At 21.9% G+C, this 19,366-nt stretch overlaps 4 protein-coding genes across 8 annotated transcripts; 3 read left to right on the forward strand and 1 right to left on the reverse strand.

Annotated features, from left to right (window-relative positions):
• Positions 1-514: 514 nt before the first annotated feature.
• On the reverse strand, positions 515-2,280 carry LOC126901349 (uncharacterized). 2 transcript variants are annotated; one of them, XM_050677754.1, is made up of 5 exons: positions 1,848-1,872; positions 1,593-1,661; positions 1,447-1,522; positions 1,020-1,131; positions 515-955 (listed from the first exon to the last, which is right to left on the reverse strand). In XM_050677754.1, the coding sequence occupies exons 2-5, from the start codon at positions 1,659-1,661 to the stop codon at positions 772-774; spliced, it is 441 nt and encodes a 146-aa protein (XP_050533711.1). In that variant the 5' UTR covers positions 1,848-1,872; the 3' UTR covers positions 515-771. The 2 variants fall into 2 exon arrangements, with proteins under 2 accessions (XP_050533711.1, XP_050533710.1); XM_050677753.1 differs by lacking the exon at positions 1,848-1,872 and adding an exon at positions 1,979-2,280 and having other exon boundaries at positions 517-955.
• Positions 2,281-2,461: 181 nt separating this feature from the next.
• LOC126901344 (beta-1,4-galactosyltransferase 7) lies at positions 2,462-4,594 on the forward strand. The gene is made up of 5 exons (XM_050677749.1): positions 2,462-2,757; positions 2,832-3,016; positions 3,078-3,313; positions 3,374-3,520; positions 3,779-4,594. The coding sequence occupies exons 1-5, from the start codon at positions 2,676-2,678 to the stop codon at positions 4,029-4,031; spliced, it is 903 nt and encodes a 300-aa protein (XP_050533706.1). The 5' UTR covers positions 2,462-2,675; the 3' UTR covers positions 4,032-4,594.
• Positions 4,595-6,331: 1,737 nt separating this feature from the next.
• Positions 6,332-11,548, forward strand: LOC126901343 (uncharacterized). 2 transcript variants are annotated; one of them, XM_050677748.1, is made up of 6 exons: positions 6,332-6,530; positions 6,642-6,682; positions 7,019-7,279; positions 7,355-7,449; positions 9,861-9,946; positions 10,004-11,548. In XM_050677748.1, the coding sequence occupies exons 1-6, from the start codon at positions 6,520-6,522 to the stop codon at positions 10,077-10,079; spliced, it is 570 nt and encodes a 189-aa protein (XP_050533705.1). In that variant the 5' UTR covers positions 6,332-6,519; the 3' UTR covers positions 10,080-11,548. The 2 variants fall into 2 exon arrangements, with proteins under 2 accessions (XP_050533705.1, XP_050533704.1); XM_050677747.1 differs by having other exon boundaries at positions 6,345-6,530; positions 6,642-7,279.
• Positions 11,549-12,752: 1,204 nt separating this feature from the next.
• Positions 12,753-18,901, forward strand: LOC126901333 (protein TRC8 homolog). Of its 3 annotated transcripts, none has more exons than XM_050677729.1 (10): positions 12,753-12,975; positions 13,064-13,237; positions 13,318-13,574; positions 13,632-13,960; positions 15,519-15,709; positions 15,958-16,213; positions 17,068-17,297; positions 17,360-17,606; positions 17,667-17,990; positions 18,051-18,901. In XM_050677729.1, the coding sequence occupies exons 3-10, from the start codon at positions 13,361-13,363 to the stop codon at positions 18,165-18,167; spliced, it is 1,908 nt and encodes a 635-aa protein (XP_050533686.1). In that variant the 5' UTR covers positions 12,753-12,975; positions 13,064-13,237; positions 13,318-13,360; the 3' UTR covers positions 18,168-18,901. The 3 variants fall into 3 exon arrangements, with proteins under 3 accessions (XP_050533686.1, XP_050533687.1, XP_050533688.1); XM_050677730.1 differs by having other exon boundaries at positions 13,133-13,237; XM_050677731.1 differs by lacking the exons at positions 12,753-12,975; positions 13,064-13,237; positions 13,318-13,574; positions 13,632-13,960 and adding an exon at positions 14,200-15,104.
• The last annotated feature ends 465 nt before the right edge of the window (positions 18,902-19,366 follow it).

Raw genomic sequence — 19,366 nt, forward strand, 5'->3', positions numbered from 1 at the left:
AATATAAATATTTTATATCACTTAATTTTTTTATGTATTGATTTATTTATATCAATAAAATAAAATTAGATTATGACTTAGATTTATATTAAAATTTATTATTGCTTAGTTAGTTTATTATGATTTAATTTTATCAAGCTTTTAATACTTTACTGTAAAAATCAATTAGGTTTTGGAAAAACTAAAGTATGACACATAGTTTTAGAATTAACATCAGCTTTTTATATAATAAACAAATATAGGTACTCAGTTCACTTTCCATAACACTATTGATTACTGATATTAGATTCAATATTATTGATTTTAAGTTATTTTTAAGTAATTTTATATTCTAATAATTGTTTTCAAAATTAATAAAATGAAGTGCAATATCAAAAAAAATTATATCTATTATTAGTTATATAGTTATCCTTAACAGCTAATAGAATTAATATTCAAGTTTCACAATTATTCAAGTAATATTGAAAATCCTTATAACATAACTAATACTAAAAATTTGTATTACATTTATTACAATAGAAATTTACAATATTGCCATTTCTATGTGTTGATCAATTAAATAGAATACCAACATTAATAAAAGATGTAACAATTATTTTTTTATTGGTAATATGTAGTTTAAAAATACGTAAATAAGAAATTAACTATAGCATAAATAGTCTCTTAAGTCATCATAAAAATTGTATAGGGCTTTGGAACTAACAATTTAAGATTTCATATAATACTGAAAAAAAATTAGCTAATAACTTTATCTAGTTATAATATAACACATTAAAGAATCAAACACTGGTTTACAAACAAAGTACAACATTGATCATCATTCTTTATTGTTTCTTGAGGTGGTATCAAATTTAAATCTTCTGATTCAATAGATCCATGAAACTCTTGAATGCTAAATGTATCACTGAGTGTTTGTCTAGCTTTTGGGCCAGGAAAAAAACGAATTTCTACCTCACTAAAAAATATTAAATATTTTAACATCAAATTTTTTTATCATTAAATTACTAATCATTGTATACCTATCTGATGAGTCCCAATCTACTAATACAGGTAATTTCTCAGACTTAGATGATTTACTTAAAGGTACTGCCAATTGATTATACTCCATCAATCCAGATTTAGCATATTGGTCTATTAAAAAAAACAAGTTTTTGAAAAAAAAACTTTTAGTGTCATTTACTTAATAATTAAAAATGTACACTAGTAGGTTTACAAAATTCTTACCTTAGCTTATAATGTAGTATATCATTAAATAATTGAAAAATTCATAAAATTGAAACAGTAACAAAAGAGCAGGAAACATAAAATAAAAATCTAAAAAATACTCAAAATAATAAAAATTGGAACACACTAATATGTTATAAAAAATAAAGATCAAATGAAAATACATAGGTATGAAATAAGATTAATAAATTTTTTAAACTACTTTAATAAGTTGATACTTGCCAATTTTTTTTTGGAATAATGATGATTTAGTCTTCTTAATTGAATAATCACTAGCATTACTATCTTCATCGCTATTCTATAAAATAAAATAAATAATTGTCTTTTAGATAAATTAAGACTTATAATAAATAAATAATAATACTTACCATATGGTTTTCCTCTGAAGTTATAACATTCCGTTTTGTTGTATCACTTTCAATACCGCTATCATCCATCTATAGACATATTTTAATGATAGAACAATCAAAATGTTTAAGAATATTATGCAGATAAAAAATAAAATATATTTGCTGTTCAATATAATACTTAAAATTCAAAAATTATTTTTTTTATAGCTCCTAACATTTTCTGAATACAATATAACCACCATCTTTAAAAAAAGTGATTCATTTTTATCTTACCTTAACATCATGTTAAAATTTCAGAAAATTTGGATACTTAAGTGTGTAGCACTAATTTTAATTTCAATATCTATAGTTATAAACTAATATATATATGTACATAAGAATTATACATTAAGAATATACTTTACCATATATAAAGATATTTGTACACGATAATAATATTTCTTAAAAGATTAATAGTTGAAAATATTCGTATAAATGTTTTAAGAATATTGAAATATAAATTAAAATGAGATCATATTCGACTAATGGTTATTACTAACTAATTATTACAAATTTGTTAAAAACTAAAATTGAACAAAATGAATGAAACTATTAATAGTTATCTTTAATACACCAATTAAGACTTAAATAATAATCATATTTCAAAATCAGCTAGGTAAAATAGTTCAGTTAAATCTAAAAAGTTGACAGATGGACGATTAGTTACTTTAATACATTCAGCGTTTAATTCATATCAATATCAATTAACTATAAAGTAACCTAACCTGGTACCTAACCAGGTACCTAACCATTACTATCATTTCTATTTATCAAAATAATTATACTAATGATAAGTTATAAGAAAAATATTTTACTCAACTGAAACATTTAAAATCAGTCAATTGAACCTAATAATTTATCTTCCACTATGTCCAAAAACGTCAAAATTATTGTATTTTTTTATTTTTAACATGATATTTCTTTTAATTTTTATAATTATTATTCTTCAGTAGCAGAAATTATGAGAAAAAAAATAAATGAATGTCATTAACCTATTTCCTCTCATTTTGTTTATTAATAAATTACTTACATTATGTTATTCATTAACTATTTATAAATATTATGATGTTCAAAGCTAAGATATTATTAATAGGTATTACGCTAACATTAGTTATTACTTTATTGTTAGCTTTATTGTATGTCCGTAAGTAATATTATTGATATTTATGTAAATGTTTTTTTAAAAATTGAGGTATTTAAAAAAAATTTTATTTTCAGAAGAAATAGAGAATGAAAGATATTTGAAGTTCACTGAACAGCCTGAAAAATTATTAAAAAATAAGAAATTAGCCATATTAGTACCTTTTAGAGATAGATTTGATGAGTTGTTAGAATTTGTACCTCATATTCATTCATTTTTAACTAGTCAAAGTATAAGTCATGAAATATTTGTTTTAAATCAAGTAAGTATCAAATTATATAATATTTATGTTGTGTAATTTTTTTTTTTTTATTAAAATTTAGGTTGATCAATTTCGTTTTAACAGAGGATCTTTAATTAATGCAGGATTTAAAGAGATCATTTCATCAGACAGTTTGGTTGATTATATTGCAATGCATGATGTTGATCTACTACCACTTAATTCATTGTTAGATTATCATTATCCTCCAAAAGGACATGTTAGCCATATAGCTGCACCTCATTTACATCCTCGTTACCACTATTCTTCCTTTGTTGGTGGTATTCTTCTAATAACTAAGTATAAATATATTTTTAAACTGATTGTTTGTATTTTTTTTAACTTAATATCACTCTTTAGGAAACATTTTATTGAAATAAATGGTCTTAGTAATAATTATTGGGGTTGGGGCCTTGAAGATGATGAGTTCTATTTACGTTTAAAAGAAGCTAAAATTCGTATTCATAGGCCAGGAAATTTAACTACTGGAGTTTTAAACACATTCAAGTACTAAAATATTATTAACTTAATATACTTAGCTTTACGGCTTAATAATTAAAATATTAAAATTACAATCTACTAAATTTATAAGTATAACATTTTCTTGTAAAATTTACAAAAAATGTGTTTGTGAGAAGACAAATAATACTAATGTAGCTAGATTTAACAGAATCAAATCTCGTGTACATATTCCAACTGAATTATATGCTTTATCAAATCTCAGAGCATTATTAGTTTATTCCAATAAATTGTAATATTTTACAGACATAATCATGATAGAGCTGTAAGAAAACGTGACATGACTAAATGCTATAATCAACGTGAAGTTACCAGAAAAAGGGATAGACTCACAGGATTACATAATGTTATATATTATATAAAAAACAAACATAATTTATTAATTGATAGTATTCCAACAAAAATTATTAATATTGAACTAAAATGTAACAAAACTACAACACCTTGGTGTTTATGCTTTGAATATAATGTTAAAAATATTAAAAAAAAAAAAAATTAGACTTAGACTTATTTTACCAACTTAATCCTACTATTTATTTAAGTGTGAAACTATCGATTTTATAATACATGACTTAGTTTCGTAAAAATGAGTAAATAATTAATAATAAATGTTTCAATGACTTATTTTGTACCCATAATTTTTATGATAATTTTATGTTTTGAATTTTACTTAAATTATTTATTGTTAAATGATTGTCTGTGGCTTTCGTATTTATTAATTAATTGATGGTGTAAATATTAAGTTAATTATTTGTTTTGAAAGTTGCTGATGAGAAATTAAGATTTTGTAAGCATATATTTATAAATTATTTTTTGTAATTTAAATACTTGTTAATTTGCATTAGTTGAAATTACTTACCATAATTTGTAATTTTATTACATTAATGAAATTTATTTTATTGTTATTATTATTTACTTTATTTTTTTTAATTTATTACTAAGTATTAAATACTTTGATCTCTTTAATATCTGTACTTTTTTTAGTGCAATTTATAATTATTATTGTGACTTCAATAAAAAATAAAAAAGATTTATTTTATTGTTTCTAAGCCCTTTCTATAAAATGATAATTACACCATTTATAATTTAACTATTTTATGTGTAAAAATTGTTATCCTAAATCATAATTTGATTAATTCTATAAAATTAATAAGTTATATTAATATTCAAATGATATTATATTATACTATATTTATATTCAAATGTTTTATAATAAAACCTGATTTTATTTTGTTAATTTTCATAAAAATATTATAATTTATACATAAGGTATCAATTATTTAAAAATATATATTACGAAAATAATGAAATGTTGAAATCAAAAAACTTAAGTATAGATTTTAAGTGGCTGTCAATTTTTTAAATAGAACTCTATATATTAATTTATTTTTATGTGTAGAAATTCATACTATGGTTGGATGCTATGAAAAATATATTTATAATATTCAACCATATTATGAACAATATAGTTTTAGATGGATACTTAAAATCAGTGATTGGATCTTTTTTAAAAAGTACCTATAAAAATCAAAATCGGTTCTAACAGGAAATAAAGAAACAAATTTACCATTCAATAAAGGATTTTGAAAAACTGTCAACCTATAAAAAACTGGTTTTATTAAAGGCTCAAAAAATTAGAACTTTTTGTATATTTTATTTAAAATTATTATATCTTAAACTTTTTTAATTTTATTTTATTAATATATAAAACATGTAAATATATGATTTGATAAAAATAAACTTAAGACCAAATTAATTTAATATAAGAGTATTTGTATAAATATTTTAATACTTGGACCAATATTACAATATAATGTTCATAAGTTTAAGAAAATACAATGTACAAATTCCTAAAATTAATATATCATGAACTTAATACAATTTAATGCTTTTGACATTAGGTTACCAAATTAAACAGAACAACAAAACTAATTTCTGCGATTTACAATATTAAATAAATGCTATATTGAATTTTACTGTCGATTTATAAATTTGATTTAACCATTACATCTAGTTTCTGTGATAATTACTAATTAGTAATAAATTGATAATTACACACTTAAAAATTCATGAAAAGTATAAAAATTATTGCTGTGACCAGTTAAAACTTTTTTTTAAGCTTTTAAACTTATTGCACATATTTAACAAAATATTAAGTTGAACTTTTCACTATAAATTTATTTTTGGTCCAATTCCTAGTTATGAATTTATAACTATTAATATTGCAATGAAATTTATAACAATTAAAATAGACAATTTTATATTTTGTCTTAATGCCTAATTACTAATTACTACTACTCGATTAATTACTAATTAGTAATTATCACAGAAACTAGATGTGATGGTACAAATCAGATTTTATGCCGATAGTAAAATTAAAAGTAGGATTAATCTAGTATTGTAAACCATAGAAATTTGTTTTGTTATAATTTTTTATTTCAAATAGGAATTATTTTTCATATTCAGATGATTGTGTGAAGATACCGTATTAAGAAATTTGGCATATGACGGTCATTCAATGTTCAAAATAAGCTCAGTTTAATAAGCTAGTTTACTATGAAACTTAGTAATTAGTAACTTGCCTACTATCTACATAGTGGATGTTACTATTAGTAACAAAAAATTTACTTGTTTCTAATAATAGTTAAAAAATTATCAGGAATCTTAGCCTTGTCAGCTCTCTCTCAATTTCCATCTGTAATACAAATGGAATTAAGAGTTTACAGGTAGTCCTATATTCAGATATGTCCATGAAAAGCACGAGGCTATGACATAATTTTAAACAATTTTATCATTGCTAAGACCCACTTTATTATCATACAAAATTAATGGTTTAACAGTTGAACCACTTAATTGTTTTTAAAATTTTCAAACTGATAGTAGCCATCAGTTTAAATAATTTTGAATTTTCCTTAAAATAATTTTTATATAATAATTAAATTTGGTGCTTTAAATTATTAGTACGATCTAATATTCACTAATAAAAAATGCAGAGCAGGTATTGCTTGTTTTATTCTAGTATGAAATATAATGTTGCTCTTTTTTATTTACTTTCTAGTGCTTTTTATAACTATTATGTTTCATTTAATGTAATATTTGGGTTTTTTAGGGTAAAATTACCAGATTATTATTCAGAGAAAGGAGCTATCGGTAATAAGAATCATATTAGTGTTAAGAAAAACTCGAGAAATTCCAAGCAAAAATATTCCAAAACTAATCATTTTCAAAATTGCAGTGAACCCATTACTCAATTCTCACCTTTTCAATGGAACCAATCCAATCAGCGGTTATATCCAACAATGTCTGATTCTGCAGTATGTGGATATCCTATCCCTATGAATATACCTATTGATCCTAGATATCATACAATATATCCTATGTATCAACCTTATGTACCTATAGGGTATGGAAGAGATTATATAGAACAAGATTCATTAGCAAAATCAAAAGATCAATTCACTAGTTTGCCACCTATTAATGTTATAGATAATGATTCTGAAATGAAACGCACACGTAGTGATCCTGGTTTGAATAATTCAGATGATAAATTTGAACTGGTGAGCAGTGGATCTGATGTAGAATCCATTGAAACATGTTTTCCTAGTGAAATAGCAGAATTAAAACAAGAAAATTACAGACTTTCAAATGAACTAGAGTTTTTAAAAATTGAGTTGCGTAACTTGAAATTAGAGATTTCAAATAAAAATAATCAGAATTGTGCATGTAATGATGCAGGTTCTCTAACAAGTAAGTTAAAATTTAACTATGTCATTTAATTTTATTATGATTTAAGTAATTTTATTTCCAAATTTATTTTTATAGACATTATTCAAGAAATAAGAACTGCCCACATTTTAATGGAAAAAACACTTGAATCTAAGTTAAATCAACTTTGTACTAGTTTCAATGAAAATTTAGTAAGTTTGATTTTTATCTTGTTCAAACTATGAAAAATTATAAACTATAAAGAAATAGTAATTATTTAATAATTTGCTTTTCTATTTACTACTTTGATAGTAATAATTTAGATGATTCATTTCTGGCTTTCAATTTAAATACTCATGAATTAATAAATCATTTTGTATGCTTATTCACTTAAAAAATAACTTGAGCTATTTAAGGTTAAATTTAAGTATCAAAATGTAATATTTCATTATAATTTTTCTTTAAATATTTGTTTTATGTCAGATATGAAATTAAATCAATTTAAAATAGGTAATCATCAATTCTATTAAGAATAAACCGTAATTAATTATAAAGGTAGTTATATATTAAAAAGTGTTTATCATTTAGGAATACAATTTTTTCTCAGAAATTTTTTTTTTTATAAATATGACAATTAAAAAAAAAATCTGGCTATAATTTTGCATTAAGTAGTATATATAGGAGTAATGACATTTTTCAAAAACAAATTAATTCATCTTCTATTGACAATCCAGGTTTAACGTACGATTCCACCCATTCATCCATGTCTAAAAACCCAGCACAGTGGGGACGTGGCATAGTTGAGTCTAGTATAGATTTAATCTGACTGTGATTAAAATTACTATCTTAAAATTTGTTTTGATGCAAATCTGTAGATAGTGTTTAATTTAAAAAAATTAGCGTTAATCATTTAAAAAGCAATATGATCTAATTTCCTTATTTATATCCTGATTACAAGTTTTATGATATATAAGTATAATATATGAATAAATATTTATTATAGAAATTAAATATAGTATGAAATAAACATTTAATAATTTAGTATTGTAATTTTTATGGAGAAATTATAAAAAATTATAAAGTAGTTATAACTTTTATAGCAAACGTATATAAAAGTTAAAATTTTTGATGCAATACTTAAAAAAAAAATTGTTTGTTATTTATAAATAAATTTACTGGTCTACAAGGAATTTTCATCAGAGACCAAAATATACTTTTCTAAACCTATTTTTGCAGTGATTTTAAATCTGCAGTTAAAGTTTTGCATATGACCTAAATAATAATAAAATCCTTCTAATTAATATAATAAATATTTATGTTTGATTATGAGGTTACATATGAATAATCTATAAATTTATTTTAATGATAACTAAGTTGAAAAAGTTCTACTTTTTATACGTATTTTTAAGTTTTGAATCACCCCTGTATAAAGGAAAATGATACAATTTAAAAAAAAGTGTGTTGAATGAAAAAGGTTTATAAATAGTATTTCTTATAAAAAATTGTATTGATCCATACATTTTTGGAAGAGTTTTAGAAATAAAAAGTTAAAAATGTAAAATATAAAATTGAGAATTCTAACACAAACATAGCATACAATAGCCATTTTCACCGTGAAGACAAAATAAAGTTAAAAATTTTTTTTTTCTACAATAAAGTAAATTACATTAGCTTTAATTTAAGATATATATAAAAGTGTCAAAGTTTCTGCAACACTTTCAAAAGTTAAGTTGATAAAGTTATTATTTTGAATCTCCCCTGTGGGCAGTTGAAGGGTCAGATTTAAAAAATATATATACCAAAATAGTAGGTAAATATTTAATATATCTATCAAAAAAAAAATTGTATTGATCCATACATTTTTCAAAATGTTATGACAGTTTAAGTAAAAAAAAATGAAAAAATTTTGAAAATTACCGATTTTTAAATTTGTAATTTTTTTGAAGATTTTCCATTTATGAGGAACGAGGGAAATTTTTTCAATTTTTGAGTGTAATGTCTTGGACTAGACACAATTTGTAATCTTTTAACATATTGTTAAAAAAGCAATTTGGTGAGAGCTGAGAAAAAGTGGTAACAGACACACACAAAAAACACATCATAGTAAAATTAATATCTTTTCAGCTTCACATCGAAGCTAATAAATTAAGAATAAAAATAATTTTTATCATTTTAACTAATTCTAGTAACAATTGGTATTTATTTTAACGTTTTTAAATAAATATGATATTGATGTGATGATTTTAAAAATGTATGTATTGTTCTAAAACTATTTTAAACTTCCTTAGATTATCTATTTAAATGTGTTGGTTTTTTATTATTAAATACTTTTTTTATAAACATAGTTGTGTTTAGACTTTAATATCAGATGTTGTTTTGATAAATTTGATTACCTATTGACTACATACCATATTTTCTAATAAGTATAACATCTGATAATGTTAATACGTGAAAATTAATTTTAAAAATTGTCAGGCAAAACATTATTCATATCATTATTTACCAATGTAACACAATATTTGAAGTTAATATTTAATGTATTGAGCAATAATATATTTGTGTAGATATAAATAATATTTATTTATCTCACATGTATAGATATAGTTTATTTTTATTTTTTTAGTTAGACAGAACTCAAGTATCATCTATTCGTGAAAAAATGAATAAATTTGAAAACAGTTATATTTTAACCAATACTATTTTTCAAGAGTAAGTGGTTATTACCAAAAAATAATAATAAGAAAATTAATAATATGTTTTATTTAGAGATTCGCAACTTGAAACAAACAAACTACAAAAACAAATTGATAATTTACAATCCCAAGAAACTCCCCAACTTTAATTTGCCTCTGAAATAAAATCACCAAAGTAGTAAATATTTTTTAATTTATAAAAATTGTAGAGTTAACATTTTATTTCATTGGTTCTTCAGTAAATTTTATTAATATATCATTCTTGATAAAAAGAAAATGAAAAAGGGTTATCCTATTCTTAATTGATTTATTCACCTAGTTACTTACATTAGATTCATAAAATGTTCATGTTATAATGTTTTATTTCACTAGTAAAACTATTTTAAATGATTCATTTTCCCTCTAATTATTTTAACAATCAATTGTTTACTTATGTCTATAGTTTTGTAATCATTGGTAAATGTTATTCATTAATTTGATAAAAATTATGGAATATCTTCATTATATTGTGACTCGCAAACATTCGATTAATTTAAAACCTATTTTTGTCTTAACTATAACTTTTTAAATGTCTTATATATTAATATTAAAATTAATTTAGCCTACTATTTTATGATTATTTTAAATGTAAATAGATAAATAAATTATTTTATTTTTTTAGATAAAATGTTTTATAAATGTAAAAATTTAAATTTCTGTTATATAGATGTAATTAATTAATCAAATGAATTATTACTGCATAAATTATATTATATTATGTTACATTTTTTAGTAAACTTTTAGAGCAAATATTCTATTTTACTGACTTTTGTATAATGCTGAAATTATATTTTCTGATATTTTTGTACATTGATTCTTACTTCTCTATATTATATTTATTTTTGATATTGAATATATTGTTAGATAAAATTAATACAGCTGAAACATTTAAAATAATTTAAATTAAATTATTGTGAATCCTTTACTCTATTTTCTTAATTTATAATTTAAAATACTTGACGTTAGTAATTATACCTTAGTTTTTTTTAGTGCATTTCTTCTACCTTTCAACTTATTGTGGCTTATTGTTATTTCTCCTGGTCACAAATTTAATTTAATTTATTTATTTATATTTTAGTTTTTATGTTAAAATTTCAAAAATTTCTATGAGGTCTATATGGTTTTGGGAAAAAATCTTTTTCACTTACATAATAAGTACTTATAAAATTATTTTTGGTAAGTAAAATTTGTAAAACTGATTTTTGTTCTTTTATACTTTCATAATATAAATTTAATTCTTTAAATTTTCCAAAAGTATATAGTCACGTTTAGGCTCGTATAATTATTATGAATATTTGGGTTAACGTCTCATTTTTGTGCATATATATATTCTGACTATAAACTCGTAGAAAATTATTTTTTTAGTTAATTTGTCTCTTTTATTCATATTTAATATATTTTATAGTTGTCACTTATGAACTTGGATTAGATTATTAATTATTTTTTTGTTTTGATATTATGTTAGTTATTTTTATATATTATATTTAATTAAGTATACAGATACTTTCTGTCAACTTCTTTTAAATACGTTTATAATACAAAATGTGTTGATATATTTAATAAAGTTTATTGTTATATATATCTTTTGTTTGAACTTTAGCATAATAATCAGCTCACTGTTTAAATGTACTTTTTTCGCTTTTAACTTTTTTTTTTTTGATGTCCACTCAGTTTATATTAGGATACAATTTTGGGTATAGCAATATATGAAATGTTTGATAAGTTATATATAAATTTAGCACGGTTATAAGTGTACAACTTCGTATATACATTATTATAACAATACAGTATATTAATAATCTTATTTATCATATATATTTTTTATAAGTCTATGAGTTTATTATAAAAAACAACTTTTTATAATTGTATTCGCTTTTCACACATTATCAGCAGATGGTAAATGAATAAGAATACAATTTAGGCTAAATTCTACATTAAGTCCACGACTTTAAGTTCTATAAAAAAACTTTCGTATTAAATATACAATTATTTGGATGCATATTATGATGCTTAGTGCAATTTTGTGAGCACATTTCGGTATCTTTTTAGAAATTTGAGATCTGTGCTTGTATTTAAATGTATAAATTGTATGATGACATTGGCGTAATTATAAGGGGGTACGGGTATCGTAAAATCTTTATAAAAAAAATAATTATATGGTGAAGATACAGTTTTTTTTAGTTGGAAGAGGAAAATGAATAATTTTCTTATATAGTTTAAGATAAGATGATGATTTGAATAACCATTTTAGCGGGGTTTAAAAGTAAATAAAATGATTAATTGTATGTAATAATTTTAACCTATTTTAATTTAGCAACATTTAATAAGTACCTTAAATTTGTTTAAAATAATTTAAAAAAATGTTATAATTCATGAATTGTCAATAATACTAACACATTATTTATATTAATTATTTCATACATACATTGCAATTTCATACATTTTAATTTAAGTTTGAATAACGCATTTATAAAATATTTCATAAGAAAAAAAACTAAATTAAAAATCATTTACTTAGTAAATGATTTTTTATTTTAAATTAATAATAAATGTCGGTTATTATTGATAACGCCTTGAACAAAGCTAGTACATAGTTTTTGGAATTATCTACAAATAATATATATATATATTTAAGAATATTATTTAAGAAGTGTTTCAATTTTTATTGATTTTAAAATATCGATTCTTATTTTGTCTAATTTTTTTTTAATTTTACAAAAAGTGCTGTGATTCATGTTTCTTATGTTATGATTTAATGTTATCTCTAAATTATTCTAAAAGTGATAAGCACAATAAGAGCTCGATTTCTCATGGTTGATTCCAATAATAATTTTACATATATTAGCCTTAAAATTATTTTGTGATTAAGTATCAAGGCTATAATTATCTGTGGATAGTTATAATTATCATTAATATTCTATTATCAAGGTACTCCAGTATATAGAACTAACATTATGACATCGAAAAAAGAATAAGAATTAAAAATAATGATTTTTTATACAAAAAGTAATGTATTATGATAAAATATAAATTGAAATAATGCCTAGTAGAGCTTTTATAAAATTATTAATTAAAATTTTATTTGGTATCTTAGACATATTAATATATAATTAAATTTAACATCTGCTATTATTTGGAAACATAAATAAAAATTTACTCGTAGATTCCTAAATTAATTTCCAATAAGATATTATCTACTAAAAAGATGTGTTAAATATTGAGACTGAATATTGTCAATAATCTTGAAATTTTCTTCACATTAAGCTAAGTATGTCAAGTAATTACTAATGTTAATTATAAGCGTGGAATGTGTAATAAATTTGATTATTAATAATAATAATTTTCTAGGAATATTATTGAATACTTGAAGAAAATTTAATTTACCTAAAATATGACCCTTTGTAACCTATTAAGAGTTCCACCCATATTTATTATGGATGAACTCTTTAAAAGTAGTTTTGGTTTACCAGAAATTGTTGAAACATTATTTCCATTAAATAATGTTCACCATAATAGTAGTATTGTTTACATGGAAAGTGATGATTCTGCACAGTATTATAAAGCTATTCTATTATCATTTATAAAAATAATATTCTCCTGTATTAGTAAGTAAAAATATCATAATGTTAAAATATATATTTAATTTTATGCTTTTTTTTTAGTTTTTTGCGCATCTCTATGTTCATTTGTACTACCTGCTAAGTATCTATATTTAGTTTATCTCCATTCAGTATCAGTTTGTGTTGTACTTCTATCATATTGGACAAATGTTCAATCTTTAAAAGTGCTTTCTGGGAAATATGAAAATATTAAAATAGATATAGTAGATGAAGTCATAACATTGGACATTAATGGAATTTTCAAACTTTTTACACAATTAGAAATCATTGATTTCTTGTACTTGATATGTCGTAACACAATATTACAATGCTGCCTTTCTTTAGTGTTTGATTTTTTACAAACAGCTACTAAACAAAAATCAATTCATAAAGTAATTGTTTCTATTAAAGTTTATTTTTAAAAGTTAAGGAATGAAAAATACTCAAAGATTCATTTATTTCATTCAATAATTTGCCATAAATTACTTTGATCTTCGAAAGAAAAAAATTTAATGTTGCCATCTTCTTTTTATGTAATTAGAAAGCAATAAAACTGAAAGTAATTAATATTTTTTGGTTATTCGTATTTTATGACCAATGAGACACAAATATATGACAAATCCAATAATCATTTTGCTATAATTTTTTTTTTTTTTAATTTTTGCATCAAAAGTATATTTTTTATATTTTGTTTCAAATAAGAAAAAAATCTACATTTTTTTGTAACTTTTAAATAATAATTTTTTTAGCATTATTCTTTTATAAAATCTTGATGGGTCGATAACAATTTTAGAATAAGCACTTATTGAATTAAACAATCTATTTAATATTTATAATGACTATGTTGCGTAGGTGAAGGTTATATACACCAGTTTGAGCTATACCTACCCATTTTTATTTTTTCTTATTAAAGACAAAAAAAAATTATTCTTTTAACATAGCCAAAAAATGTAAAAATTGTTTTTAAAAAACAATTTTACAGCAATATTCCAATTACTCGTCAATTTATTAAATTACTTTGTATTTTCCATATTTTCATTGTTATTGAATACCCAATACACAAACATTTATTAGTTTTTTAAAAGTTTATAAGCTCTAATGTTTCTAATAATAATTAACTCCTCTATAAGATATAAGGGATGAACCTAAAAATTATTTTATGACAGGTATATAGATTTACATATGTGACCAACAAAATCCAAAAAAAATATTTTCAAAAAACTCATTATTTTAAAAATTAATTGATTGACTAGGGTTAAAAAGTCACTTTGTATAATAATTAATACAATTAAAAATTGATTTAATTAACTAATCAAAACAAATAATTAAATAAAACAATTTATTTAAATAAATAAAATATTGATTTGAAAGAGTATCCGTTAAAATAAAATACGTAGCATAGTAGACCGTGTTTCCAGCTATAGTATATTTGGACAAATATTTAGGATGCTTTTGATTCATTTCACAAATACCAACAACTGTCATGAAGATGATGTATAACGAATACTGATGAACAAATGTCGAATACTCATACAAGTACACCATTCACATTGCTTATTAATTATAGATAAATAATAAATATTCCTCATATATAGTAAAGCCGGAAAATATATGAGTAATGGGAACCCAGCTTTAGGTAAAAAGTAATTGGATTTGTCATATACCAATCCCCACAGCTGTTATCTAAAAAATTCTTCATAAAGGGTATTAAGGGATACCTAATATATAATCCATAAATGTGTAAGAAAAATTGCAGTTTTAGCAGAACACTGACAAACATATTTAGTTTTATTATAATTTTCTTTATTAAATAATTATCTCATAAGAGTACAATTTTTTATATCTATTCTCTATTTAGAGATTTAGCTGTAAATTTAAATGTATACATTAATATACTATTAATTTATTCAATAATTATTTATAAAGTATTTTTTTGAATTAAATTTTCAGATTTTAAGTTTCAGCTTTATTATTCCTACTTTAATAGCTCTAGTTCCTGGAACACAAGGTGCATTGAATACTGTAGCTGTTTTAGCTACATTATTGCCTTTATTTATCATGATTAAATCATTATGGGTGAATATTTTTCCTTTAGTTAATTTGATTCAAGAAGGATACAAGTACACCAAAACAATAATAAAGTAAGAATTGTTATAACTTGGTTTGTATTTGGTAACTTATTTAGCAATACCATCAACCTGCAATTTTAAACTGTCAAAATAAATGTTAAAATGAATTTCATATATTGTCTGAATATTGACATGATAAATGTGTTTTTATAAAAGTATTTTTTATATTAATATTATGTTATATTTAAAAAACATGTCAGATATGTAATTTTACTAAAGTGTCAAGGATTGAATTAAATTTTTTAATTGATTTTATTTAGTAATTTTGGAATTTCTGCTTTCCTTGAAAATGAATGGAATCGTTTGAATATTCCAATTGTTCTTAGAATATTTTGGTCAATGCGTGTTCTTGAACAAACATTATACCTTCTTACTGATGTAGATGTTAAAAATGAATCTATGTTTGATCTTATTAAATATTTATTAATAAAAGGATGTGATACTTTTACTGCTGTATTAGGTATGACAAGCTTTGTTTCATATTTTTGTCATTATATTGGAGCATTTTTCCAATGGGTAAGTAAACAAATTTTATTAGTCATTGAATCAGTCATTTTAAAAACAATATAAGTCATTTTATTTTTTAAGAAATGTATTTTTGCTACTTTTAAAAGTTAGAAAATATTATTAATAATATTATTTAAAAAAAAAAATTGTTATAAAATCTAATGAAAATAGCATAAAATAATAAATATGATTTTAAAAGTTAGTTCTTAAGCTTTTATAATATCAAAAACTATTTTTTGATCAGTCATAAAATAACATTAGACAAATATATAGTGTTCAGTAAGTAAGGAAACAGATTTCTATTTCTCATTGTTTAGAACAATTTACCTGTTTCATTACTTATTGAACACTCTGTATATTAAATACTTTTATCTAAAATTAATAAAAATCTTTAACACAATATTTTTCAAATGACTAATTCAATTCTTTTGGGACTTTCTTGCATAATTATATAATACTGGGTAACATACATTATTCTAGTTAGTGAAATAATTTTCAATCTATTATAAAAAATTGTAGACAATATTTTTCCATAGAACTTTTTAAAATATAAAAATTTTTAGAGTTTTTTTTTTTAACATTAAAACATCCCTTTCTAATTAATAAAAGACAATTTTTTTGTGTAAAAGTAGCAGATTTATTTATTATTAATAAGCAATTAAAAAGTCAAAGAGGTTCATTTTTTTAAGAAGTAGATTTTTTTTTGTTTATTGTAGTTTCAGAGATTTTTAACGAAGTAACTTTTCTTTTGCATTATTTTTCTGAACTTATCATTACTTAATTGTTTTCTTGATGTATATGTAATGGCATATTAGTTAATAATTTTTAGATTTATAATTGTAATTTTCTTTATGAAATTTTAGGTTTTGTTAACTGACGATGTAGATGACAAGAGTATTGGAACTATTTCCGCCGTACTATTTTATATTCTTGCTTTACAAACAGGATTGACTGGTTTGGAACCAGAAAAAAGATTTATTAGGCTCTATAGAAATATATGTTTATTATTTTCTGCATTGTTGCATTATATTCATAACATTGTTAACCCTTTATTAATGTCTTTAAGTGCTTCACATAATCCTTCACTAAACAGGTAAATATTTAAAAAAATTCTTATTGATTGATACAATTGAAATTAAATTATTATTATTAAAGACATATTAGAGCTCTTTTGGTTTGCGGATTTCTCATAATTTTTCCAATTGCAATGCTAACTTACTTATGGTCTAACCATTCAATTAGTACTTGGTTATTAGCTGTTTCATCCTTTAATATTGAAATCATAATAAAAGTACTTGTATCATTGGCTGTGTATTCTTTATTTTTAATTGATGCGTATCGCACTACTTTTTGGGAACAGCTGGATGACTATGTGTATTACATTAAATCATTTGGAAATACGGTAAATAAACCATTAAAATAAAAATAATTTGTTTATTGATCAATTTGTTTTAAACTACAGGTTGAATTCTGTTTTGGTATATTTTTATTTTTGAACGGTGTATACATTATGGTTTTTGTATCTGGTGGTGCTGTTCGAGCCTCCATGATGTGTATCCATGCATACTTTAATATTTGGTGTGATGCTAGGGATGGTTGGAGAGTATTTATTAAAAGACGTACAGCTGTAAAAAAAATTGAATCCTTACCAGAAGCAACAAGTGAGCAACTAGCTGAACATGATGATGTATGTGCTATTTGCTATCAAAACATGGGAACAGCAAAAATTACCAAATGTAACCATTTTTTCCATGGTGTATGCTTACGGAAATGGCTTTATGTGCAGGTAATTCTTTGAATGTTATTTAAAAATTAAAGTAACTTATTCAAATGTTTTATGCTTTAGGATCGTTGCCCATTATGTCATGATATTTTATATAAAACAGAATCTGCTAGTTCACCACCTATGCATTCTAATCAACCTCAGGAATACCAAAATGTTATTGACCCAGAAAACTCTTAAATTCTATGAAGTATCATAATATGGGGATACCTTATACCTTTATACAGTTACTATACACTATATATAGTATTTTTAAATTATTTTTGACTTGGTGTTAAGTAATTTAATTAAGGTTTTATTTCAAAGAGAAATAATAGTTTTTAGTCAGTTAAATTATAAGCATGTATTAGTTTAAGAATTTAATCTTATTTATATTTTTAAAGTAACTCAAGAAATTTCAAAATTTATGAAAGTTATAACTTTTAACTATTAAATACATTAATATAATGTTTTAAAAACATTAAATGGAGAATTGAGTTGTATAATTTATTATTATAGTTACTTAATTATTAAACTAAGAATATTATATAATTTATTTAATAATGTCAAATTTTATTATGAAATGTATTAAATATCACCAATTAACTTTAAAATTTTAGCATGGTCTATAACTCATTAAAAAAGAGTAAAATGAAATTATATGGTGCTTTATTATGCATGTACCTTGTACAATTTTGAACATATTAAAATTGTAGATATTGTTTGTTGATATGCAATCAAAGAAATAATAATTTTTGATTAGGTTGTTATTATACTTGTTAAATAACCAAGACTTAATTTTTTTTATTTTAAAATAAATGTGTTGTTCTATTAATAATTTGTATATATTTGATCTAATAACTGCAGATAGTATTTTTGTAAAATATGTAAAATATTTTTAATAGTTTTGTAATATATTGTTTATTTTAAATGAATTTATTTGGTCTCTAGTTTCAATACTATAATTTTATGTAATTTGTGCTAAGTTAGTGAAAATAAATTATTTTGAAATTCACATCTTTAATTAAAAGCTGACAGTTATGACAAACGTATTAATTTATCAAGTAAATTTTATGTTTAAATACATATTACAGGCTATATTTTAGAATTAATATTTTATTTTTATTCTAAAGCCAAATTACATTTATAATAATTTATAAATGCTAATTGTGGTAACTGCATTATTGTTAATACTATTTTATCTATTAGATATTTTTATTGTTAAAAATATCTAGACAAACAATTTGGCACATAATTTTTTATTTATTTAAAAACTGTTAGATTTTTTTGCTAATTTTTAGCATTAAATGTTTTCATAACAGTAAGATAATCAATTTCAAAATTAAAAAAAAATAAATTAAAAGGAATACTTATATAAGTCACAATAAGTTATTTATTTT

This window comes from Daktulosphaira vitifoliae, unplaced genomic scaffold (assembly GCF_025091365.1).
Source record: "Daktulosphaira vitifoliae isolate Bord-2020 unplaced genomic scaffold, ASM2509136v1 Scaffold_3, whole genome shotgun sequence".
Classification (NCBI taxonomy): Eukaryota; Metazoa; Arthropoda; class Insecta; order Hemiptera; family Phylloxeridae; genus Daktulosphaira; species Daktulosphaira vitifoliae.

Bases quoted from the DNA above. Each gene is read 5' to 3' on its own strand.
- LOC126901349 (XM_050677753.1), bottom strand. The intron at 1,523-1,592 runs GTAAGTATTATT...TTTATTTTATAG, and splicing joins CTTCAGAGGAAAACCATATG to AATAGCGATGAAGATAGTAA. The intron at 956-1,019 runs GTATACAATGAT...AATATTTTTTAG, and splicing joins GATTGGGACTCATCAGATAG to TGAGGTAGAAATTCGTTTTT.
- LOC126901343 (XM_050677747.1), top strand. The intron at 7,450-9,860 runs GTAAGTTTGATT...TTATTTTTTTAG, and splicing joins CTAGTTTCAATGAAAATTTA to TTAGACAGAACTCAAGTATC. The intron at 9,947-10,003 runs GTAAGTGGTTAT...TGTTTTATTTAG, and splicing joins ACCAATACTATTTTTCAAGA to AGATTCGCAACTTGAAACAA.
- LOC126901344 (XM_050677749.1), top strand. From the start codon at position 2,676: ATGATGTTCAAAGCTAAGATATTATTAATAGGTATTACGCTAACATTA. The intron at 2,758-2,831 runs GTAAGTAATATT...TTTTATTTTCAG, and splicing joins GTTAGCTTTATTGTATGTCC to AAGAAATAGAGAATGAAAGA. The intron at 3,521-3,778 runs GTACTAAAATAT...AATATTTTACAG, and splicing joins GGAGTTTTAAACACATTCAA to ACATAATCATGATAGAGCTG.
- LOC126901333 (XM_050677729.1), top strand. From the start codon at position 13,361: ATGACCCTTTGTAACCTATTAAGAGTTCCACCCATATTTATTATGGAT. The intron at 15,710-15,957 runs GTAAGAATTGTT...GATTTTATTTAG, and splicing joins TACACCAAAACAATAATAAA to TAATTTTGGAATTTCTGCTT. The intron at 17,298-17,359 runs GTAAATATTTAA...TTATTATTAAAG, and splicing joins CATAATCCTTCACTAAACAG to ACATATTAGAGCTCTTTTGG.